Raw genomic sequence first — 10410 nt, forward strand, 5'->3', positions numbered from 1 at the left:
CCTTTTCACGTCCACTCTTGTCATTTTATTTTTAGAAAAACTGAGTCCTGATGTCCTCTACAGAGGACATAGCATAACTTATGAATAAAATAAAATAAAAAAATTCTTATGCTCTAAACAATGTAATGACATGAAAAAATACTAAATTCACAAAGCTTTTTATTTCTGGTTCTCAGGATTAAATATATATTAGTTTAACTGTTTACATTTTGATGAAAGGTCTTTAATAGGCTATTCAACAGCATGTTCCCATTGTGACATTATAGCTTTTATACTTAAAATGTCAAACATAATATCTATAAAATAGTGTGAATGTTCAATAGCAATAGACTTTAATATGTGGCTAGTATTTATTTGCTTATTTATGTATAAGAAATAGCGAAAACATCTACATAACATTTTAGTTGCCATAGGAGATGCATATAAGAAGCATGTGATTTCTTCTTAGAAACGTTATTATTATTATTATTATTATTATTATTAGTGAAATATCAGTCTATTTTGTTGGAAGGCATGGGCTTGGTATTCTCTTACCCTTCTGCGTTTATTTTGTCAAGTTCATCTCAGGTTCAGTACTGTGGGAAAGCTCCCCAGTACAGTAGAGCACACTAGATGCAGTTTGTAACTGGAGATGCTCCTCATGAAGACTCAAAGCCTCCTCCAGTGAGATCCAGTGAACAAGATCCTTACAACAATATCGTATATAACAGGTCACCAAGCAGGTCGTAGAGGTTCATACAGACTGAGGGTCAGAACTGAGAGGTAGATCTGTAAATTGAGTTGATGTTGTAGTGTGTATTTTGGCTGGACCGAGCAGATTATGTTGTCCTGGTTTCATTTTAGAGCACACATGAAAAGTAAATAAAGGAATACTGAGCAAAAATGCATGTAAACAAAATATAATGAGGCTTGCTATTTTTGCTTGTGTGGAGAGGCCACTATTTATGGATTTATGTATATATATATATATACAGTGGGGCAAAAAAGTATTTAGTCAAATATAAATCTTTTCAATATAAATCTTTGACACTTTGATATAAAGTGTCAACTCTTTGATATAAAAATGACACTTCTTATCAATCCTTGCTGAATAAACATTTTAATTTCTTTCAAAAAAACAAAGAATAAAAATTTACTGACCCCAAACTTTTGAACGGTAGTGTATATTGTTAGAAAAGATTTCTATTTAAGAAATCATTATTATATATTGTAATAACATTTTGCAAGATTTCTGTTTTTTTTCTGTGCGGTAGTGTATATATATATATATATATATATATATATATATAATGAGCAGATTGACAGATGTATTGCTGTTCAGCCTTGAATCCAGTGAGAACTGGAGCTTTCTGACTTTGTCTAAACTGTGAAGTCCAGTCAGATGATGAGGTGCTTGGTCTGTGGTTACTTCCCATCAGCACACGCACATCTTGAGTTGTTCCCCCATCTTTGGTTTTGCTCTTACAAGGGGTTATTCACTTAGGGAATGGGAACATGGGAAATTCAACCACATCCCGCCTCGTTTCCCCCATCCATCTGGACCCACAGTAGTTCAGTCAACTGGGAGCGCGTCATTCCACTGACCCTCTGTCTCGTCCAGGACCCCCAGCAGACACCATGACATCAGCAGGACAGCAGACGAACCCTGCAGCGGTCATCTTGCACCTCCTGTCCTCAAACCACCCCGCTCCCCTCACCTCAGGAGGACTATGGACTATTAGATACTGTGAGGGCTTCTTCTGTGAGCAGTGTCAGACAGAGCTTGTAAATAGTTTAGATGTTAATTGTTGATTAATTTTCTTAATATTTCCCAACATCGTAGAGGCTGGATAAATGTTAAAATTATTTAAAATGAATAAATAAATAGAATACAGAATTATATGTGAAATACATAAATTCTATGTAAAATACATAATTACATAAAATAAAATACATAATTATAATAACATAAATACACAGAAAATTACAGTTTTGTTGTTTAATAATATCAATAATAACACATAAAAATATGTACATTAATTTTAATGATACTAACAATAATAATGTGAATATGTATGTTTTTTTATATTTATATGTACACTACTTTTCAAAACTTTGAGATCAGTTAGATTTTTTTTTTGGAAAGAAGTCTCTTGTGTCCAGGGCTGCATTTATTTGATCAAAATACAGCAAAAATATCTAATATGCTGATTTGCTGCTTAAAAAAACGTTTCTTATTATGATCAAAGTTGAAAACAGTTAATACAGAAATGTTTAATGTAATAGAAAGTTCAAAAGATTTAAAAACCAAAAACATTATAAATGTTTTTACAGTCATTTTGTATCCATTTAATGCATATTTGCTGATTTAAAGTATTAATTTTAGTAAAACAAAAATGACTGGTAGTGTATAATAAATGGTAGTGTATTGTATAACACACACACACACATAATACAGCAAAATAATATATATATATATATATATATATATATATATATATATATAAACACTATATATATTTTATATATTAGTTCTATATATAAAATGATTAGTTCTAAAATAGCACATATAACCTGTCTATATAACACAGTATGTGGTCACATTGAGTGCAGTCTAATAAAAACAACAGAGCTGAAGGTAAACACAAGGTCACATCGGTGAACCATGATGCAAAGTCCCGAAATATCATTTTACCATTGTTCAAAGTCCAGTGAAACACATTTGATTATAGTTCTCAGTCTTTCAAGCATGAATATGAAAAGAAAAACATCTCTTTGTACACACTAATGTCTTTTCTCAGAATACACCAGCTTACGCTTTCCCTTACAACATAAGCCAGACCTCATGCATTTAAAATGCCACCGTGTGCTGGTGAAACATCTCATCCTCTAGTCTACAGTCTTTAAAAAATGCATCACCGCTTCAGCCTTTCTCTTGCAATTTGAATGACACTCAACCAATTACAATCAATCAATGTTTTAGTGCTGGAAATGTGTGTGCTTTAGTGTGAAGAAAGTCCTCTTTTCTTTGCTGTATATTCCTCATAAAATGTCAGTGAGTGGGAGACAATCTCTGTTGAAAAATAAGGGCTTTGCCTCCCAATTGTCTCTGTTGATTACCGACACACAACAGCAAGCAAATAAATCACACTGTGACTTGTAATGTGCAGATTACGCAAGTGCATGAAGTAAGTGGGCTCTAGAGCTTTTATTTTGTTTTCAGTGAAGATTAATGAAGAAGCCTGTATTGCATTATAGTACAGTCCAACGTCTATTGTCACTGAAATATGATAAATTACAGATGGCATGCTACGCAGTATTATAATGGCCCAGTGAGACCTTGACCTACGCTTGGATAAACACACGATACAGTTCAAGTAGTCCACTTCACCCTCTGCACAGTGAGCATTGCATATGGGAAAAGATAACAACAACATCCGCTATAGATCTCAAAGATAATGTCCTATTATTTATTCATAAAGAAGTTACATCACACGAAAATGTTTATGCAGACTGACTGAAAAGCACTTATATGGTGACAAAAAACAACAACAATGTACATGTAGGTGCATCACACATTGCACCAGTAATTTAATTAGTACATTAAAAAATAAATACAAAATAATTTCACTATTAATAATAATTTTAAAATATTTGATTAAATTGTTAATTAATAATTAATAATAATTTATCAAATTATTTGAATATTTTCTCTTAACTGGAAGGTCAGAATAAGTCAAGGAGCAGTACGCAGACACGTACGTTTGTACAGTCCGACACTTTCAGATAAAAACCCATTGGCATTACTCCTTTCCAGGTCACTGGACAGCCACACTGCACCGGTGCAGAGCTGGAGTGCCAAGGCATTGTGTTTCACTCAGGAGGAACGTGACCCAGAAAACATTGACCTTGGACAGATGGGCAGTGCGCTGCAGTACATTGAATGAAAGAGCATGAAGTCATGACTTCAGTCACACAGATGTTGAAAGGTAAAAATAAATGCTGGCAAGGCACGTGCTGTTGAACATATCTATAAATAAACACACATGCGATTCAGGTTAAAGATGATTTTGCATATTTTTCTTAACCATTTTTCATTCTCCCATGTTATTTTTTCTTTTATAAACAGGATTAAACTTCTGAAAAAAATGTAACTAGTGTTTAATTAAGAATGCCTAATGCACTTAAAACTACAGATTTACTGTGAGATAATTAGGAGTAATGTCTTAAAAGGATAGTTCACCTAAAAATGAAAATTCTGTCATTACTTAATCACCCTCATGTCATTCCAAACCCGTAAGACCTTCGTTCGTCTTCAGACACAAATTAAGATATTTTTGATTAAATCTGAGAGCTTTCAGATCCTGCTTGGCCAGCAATACAGCTACCATGTTCAAGGCCCAGAAAAGTAGTAAGGACATTGTTTAAATAGTACATGTGACAATAGTGGTTCAACCGTAATTTTATGAATGTACGAGAACACTATTTGTGTGCAAAAAAAAACAAAAATTATCATTTTATTCAACAATTCCATGTTCCACGTCAGTCTTTAAAGCAACTATAAAGACTTTAAAGCAACTATACGTAGTTTTGTATATTTTTGCAACTTTGGTGCCCTCTACAGTTAAGTAAGTGGAATTCACTATTGTAAATATATAATTGTCGTAATTAAAGTAGATAGCTGTACATGTGCATTTGTTGCTGCCGCAAAGTAATTTTGCTCACCAAAACCTGCCAACCAAACTTATATAGCCTACTCCCAAAACAGTCCTTATTAGAAGTCAGTATACCATCAAAACTCATTTCATGGTGAAAAATGTAAGTAACTATACTTTTTTTTGTATTTTCTGTGCAGTCCCCTACAGTTAAGTAAGTGAAATTGACTGTTGTTTTAAATATTTCACTGTCGTGGATAGTACACGTGCATTTGTTTCAGCCATAATGCAATCAGCTCTTTTTGTAGACTTTCGTACCCGCTCACCAAACGTAACTCCCAGAACAGACGTTTGGTGGGAGCGCTGGAAATAAGCAGAATCCATTCATCGTATTAGAAGCTAGTGTTCCATCAGAATGATTTCAAAACTGATATTTCATGGTAAACAACAACAACCTGTGTACAACACGCAGGAATTAGCAGACTTCATAAATATTTTGGAGATAAAGTCTTGTGTTTACAGAATATGTAAGAAGTCCCCCCTGAGCATTTTACTGGCAGCTCAGTGTTCCGCTCTATTAATAATCTGACACACTTCACAAGCAGCTTGGTTCTTCTTTACAGTGGCTGGTTGGAGTCAAAATGGCTAATCTGTGATAGCACAACTTCACGTGAACAGCCATGTTGACACAAATGTGATTTTTCCTTAATGTTGCAAATGTCTTTTCCACTGAACTACATGTACTTCAGGTTATAAAGCCTAGGCCATTGTCCTTGACCCTTACGAAAAAAAAGTTTATTGAAGTATGCTATTAGTATACTTTTTAACTAAAAATAGGAAAGTATAGGAAAGTCAGCTGCGTCACGCCGGATCTGTTTCCTACTTTGTTGTGATTTGATCTGAACAGAAATAGCATATCCCTGTGACGCAGCTGACACAGAACAGCATACGCTGTTTACGTCCAGTGGATATTCTCCAAAATGGCACCAGGGTAATGCGGAGGAGACGAATTGTTGAATAAAGATGTTTTTTTCTTTTCTTTTGCGCACAAAAAGTATTCATGTAGCTTTGTATAATTGCAGATGAACCACTGATGTCACATGGATTATTGACTTATACTTAAAGGGGTCATATGATGCGATTTCAAGTTTTCCTTTCTCTTTGGAGTGTAACAAGCTGATTGTGCATAGATAAGATCCCTGAAGTTGCAAAGACTAAAGTCTCAAAACCAAAGAGATATTCTTTATCAAAGTTAAGACTCTGCCACGCCCCCCTAAAACGGCTCGTTCTATCAAGCCCCCCCATATCTACCTCACTATGTGGAAATATTAGCATAATGCGCCAAAAAAAAACACAAAGAAAGAAGGCGTGGTTTCAGTAACCGCAGTTAGTGTTGAAGCAGCATGTCAGGGAGACGCTGTGTGTTTCTAGGCGAAAACAAAAGCACTTTATTTGGCCTTCCGGAAGTAGATGCATTTAGAAATCTTTAAGATTACTTACAACAGAACAGCAATGCATTTTATGGACGACCGTTTATTGTTTATTTATTTTTATTTATGGAACTTACCCACTGTTTATAAAAAAGAATGCATGAAGCTAGAATAAAATGTTTTTGTTTACAAGCAGATACCCTGTTCTTTCTTTTGATGTTTTGTATGTTCAGATATTCACATAACAAAATATATACAAGTTAATACCTAAATAGGGACATAGTAGTATACTTAAAGTATGATGTAAAGTTCACTTAAAGAAAACTTACAAGTATACTTGCAGTATAAAACTACAAAAAAGTAGTTTACTGAGATTATACTTCAAAGTGTACTAAAATATTACAAGTATTTAATTAGTAAACTATCAGTACACCTATAAGTTTACTTTTAGTATAGCTGTAGTACAAACTAAAAACATAGATGTAAACTAGTTGTGTACTCAAAGTTTACTACTGTTCTACTTAAAGTATACTTAAAAATATACTTTTATATACTAGAAAGTGGGCCAATTTAGTCCCAAGGAAATAGTACACTTACAAGTATACTACTAGTACACTGATATGTGTATACTTATTACAAAAAGTATACTTAAAAATGTACTTGAACTTTACTTAAGTATACTTAATAAAATAAACTTGAAGTATACTTCTTTTTGGTAAGGGGATCACAAATGATGCCATAAAACATTCACTTTTTTATTTACATATCACTTTATCACTTCCTTTCACAACATTTGTTACCAAATAAAGAATTTATCAGAACTATCTAAAGAAAAGAGCTGAGAACTAAACAACAGAAGAATGACAGACATCATGTATTTTATTTTGGCATAACAGCAAATCCATTACATTGCACTTTCTCACTGCTGACTTTCAGGACTTACAGTTTGGTAGGCTGAAATAGGGCACCTGGAGAACTAATGAAGAAAAAAATGTAAACAACAGCAAAGCCCATTATTTGGAAAACAGTTTCCATTTTGGGTATCTGTGGGCCACCGAACAGAAAGTATGTCAAACAAGAGACAGCTGAGAGAAACACGCTCCTCTTGTTAAAGAGTCTTTTTAAGACTTTATACAGTGTATTAAGATGCATATTAAGACATGACACAGCCCATATGGTATTTGTGTTGACTGTGACAAAAGTGGGGAAATAAATAATTGGGCTTGCTTAAAACGAGCAATAATTTCAAAATAGGGATAGTAGAGTATATATTTCCCACAAAATCTAAACCGACACAAATGGCAGGCATGTACATATAAAACATTGAAAAGGAGAGGGATTTTTTACATCAGCATTTTGCTGACATTGATTAATCCTCATCTCCAAGTTAAAGATTTTATCATAAAAAGTGTTTCTAGGTAGAACTTGAGGTACACATAGGTGTTGGTATAGTTATCGTCAGAAAGTGCACCTTATACAGCGGCCCCACAAAGTAATTACTCTTAAAGGGATTCACTCAAAATGGAAAATTCTGTCATTATTTAATCACAAATTATGCTGTCCCAAACCTGTATGTGTGTGTGTTTCTTTAACAGAACACAAAAGAAGGTAGTACAGAATGTTTAAATAGTTTAAATTTAATTTAGTCCATGAAATTTCGTTTTTGTAATTAAATCATTGGGGTCCAAAATAACCCTGTTTGATCTCATTAACTTCCATTTTATGGACAAAAACAAAACAAAACACAGAGACATTATAAAATGATTTTCTTTTGTGTTCTATTAAGAAATGTTCGGAATGACATGAGTAAATGATGACAGAATAAAAAAATGGCCTTCTCTTGGCGCTCAGTGGAGACGTTACTGCGCACGGCTCTCAGGATGCCTCTGTACGCAGCCAACATCACTCCCCAAGGCGCCAAGAAACCGAGAAAAGTGCGGTAAAGGTTCATCCCGGCCACCCAATCCTGCATGGGATACTTCTCGAAGCAGAAGGTGTGGTTGAAGCGGTCCTTGAAAAGCTCATCGTGGAAGAGAGGCGCAGAGTTGGCCACTATTTCTGTTACCCACACAACAACGCTGACCAGCAAGGCTGTTTTGACCCTGCGGACTTTAGCGAATTTCAGGGGATGAGCCACTGCCAAGTAACGATCTACAGATATGCAGCAGAGGAAGGCAATGCTGACGTAGATGTTGGTGTAAAAGATGAAACCGAACAGCTTGCAGGACACTTGACCGTGGATCCAGTTGTCATGGTGGAGGAAATAATCAATCCAAAGCGGCAAAGTGGCTATATACAAGAGGTCAGCCACCGAGAGGTTCATCAAGTAGACCCCCAACTCGTTCTTCTGTCTGACCTGCATGTATGCGGCCCATAGGGCCATGCAGTTGGTGGGGAACCCAAGGACGATGACGATAATATACAGCGCCGGCTGGAAGAACTGATCTATGTTCGAGTCAACATTGCACGAGGTTGAGATGTTACACATGGTCTCTTCGCTTCCTCAGAGACTTCTATAATCATCGAAATTGGCTGAGGCTTCTACAGTCCCAACTCAAGCCATGTTTAAAACTAAGACTAGAAAGTCAAGAGGTTTCCTTTTAGCTTCCATGTATTGTATTGTGACTGTAACACTGTTGCCCACTACGGTCTAGCATGGTGGGCCTGATTTGTCACATGTCTCTACCACATTTCATGGCTAGTGTTTTAACCTCTAGGAGAGCTCAGAGGTCAAAGACGTGCCCACAAGAGAACATGCCATTAATCCTCGTAAAACGATCACATGGATTGGTTTCAGGTGGGTCAAGTTTTTTTTTAGCAGTATGAAACAGTCACTTCCATCTCTGAAGGTCGCCCAATGTCTAATCGGCTTTGGTGTGTCCAACAACATCCATCTGCAAAATAGGAAAAAGAACAATTATGTGAGTCACATGATTCATTATTTACGATCATTTTTATTATTGTTGAGAAATGTGCTTTTCAGAGCAGTGCTGTGTATTTGTTAGATTAGATTTGCACTATGATACATTGAGTGTATGTTTTCCTATTCCCACCCCTAACCTTGGTCATCCTCGCATTAGCATCTGTTTGTTTGGAGTCAACTGAATTAACATTCATTACAAATCTCCATGTTGTTCTCCAAGGTTTGTATCTGCTGGTACAGAATCTCTAGGAGGAAGTTTCTTTCTGAACAGACGTTTGCGCAGATCTTGGTATGAAGGACGTATTTTTTCTCCTTAGATCAAGCAGATTATATGCACCTTCTAGAATGAGGAAATATGATATAACATAAACAGAGCAGAACATAATGACTTGACAGGTGACCTACATGCTCCTTGCATATGCAAGCCACTTTTATAAACCTTTCAGATCCATACAGTATTCCTTAAACAATAAAGAACAACTAACAAAAAAATATATAATTTTATGAATTTAATTCATATTTATTTAATAATTTAACAATTTACAATGTCTCATTTGAACTGTATAATTTTATGGTTAGTTTTTTAAATTATTGAAAATAATTTTCAATAAAACAAAGCAATAATAATACTAATTCTTTCCACTTTTACTTCCATCATTTGTCACATGTGCAGTTCATGCACACTCATTAAGGAAAAAAGCAGCCTTTTTGTAAAAGGTGTTGTTATTTAACCATAGTGATGTGGCACACCCACAGTGTCTGGAGTGATACCAAGCTTGTCATTTGCTTCAGATTGTTTATAGATTCATAGTGAAACTGTGACTGTGCAGAAGAGATAAATGGGATATGCTAAGTGTACAAACCAACTGGGTGCCAGTGCATGTGCAAACCTTAGCATCCATATGTAAGATCACAATCACACACACAAAAAAAGCACAACATTATTTCAAACATGCACTAAGTAAAAATCATAATATTTTACTTCTTGTGTAATTGTATTTGTTCTTCTCCTAAATTAAATGTAACTAATTTTATAACTTATAACTAAGTAAGTGTAATTTAAACTTCAGACTCAAAGGAAATAACTGAACAATGTGGAGAAATTACTCAATGTGATTCAGACTCTGGGGATAATGGACAACATCCCAAAACAATAAACCAGATCAGTTCATTCTCTGAACTAAAATGTTTGCTCTAAAACTTATCCTACTGGAACCTTTTACAATTCAGAATAACTTCAGACTTCTTTGGAAATTGTACATTTTTAATGTACAGACTCCCTGTTGAACCCCCCCCCCCCCCCCCCCCCCTAAAAATTATTTTCCTCTTTCAAAGCTGTAACTAACTATGCATTCAGAGGTTCAGGAAACTATATGTAACTCTTGAGTGATGCAGGCCCCCCAGTGTCTGTGGAAGATAAAAC

General features: G+C 35.1%; 1 protein-coding gene across 1 annotated transcript in view; it reads right to left on the reverse strand.

Moving 5' to 3' along the window:
• Window positions 1–3715: 3715 nt before the first annotated feature.
• LOC107548551 (G-protein coupled receptor 4-like) overlaps window positions 3716–10410 on the reverse strand; it is a 19025-nt gene continuing 12330 nt past the window's right edge. Inside the window, exons 2-3 of the mRNA XM_016229269.1 lie at window positions 7899–8958; window positions 3716–3829 (exon numbers count right to left, since the gene is read on the reverse strand). Of these exons, the coding sequence (XP_016084755.1) occupies window positions 3716–3829; window positions 7899–8552 (768 nt within the window). The 5' untranslated portion in view covers window positions 8553–8958. The remainder of the gene's footprint in view (window positions 3830–7898; window positions 8959–10410) is intronic.

Source organism: Sinocyclocheilus grahami, unplaced genomic scaffold (assembly GCF_001515645.1).
Source record: "Sinocyclocheilus grahami isolate Dianchi unplaced genomic scaffold, SAMN03320097.WGS_v1.1 scaffold350.1, whole genome shotgun sequence".
Lineage (NCBI taxonomy): Eukaryota > Metazoa > Chordata > Actinopteri > Cypriniformes > Cyprinidae > Sinocyclocheilus > Sinocyclocheilus grahami.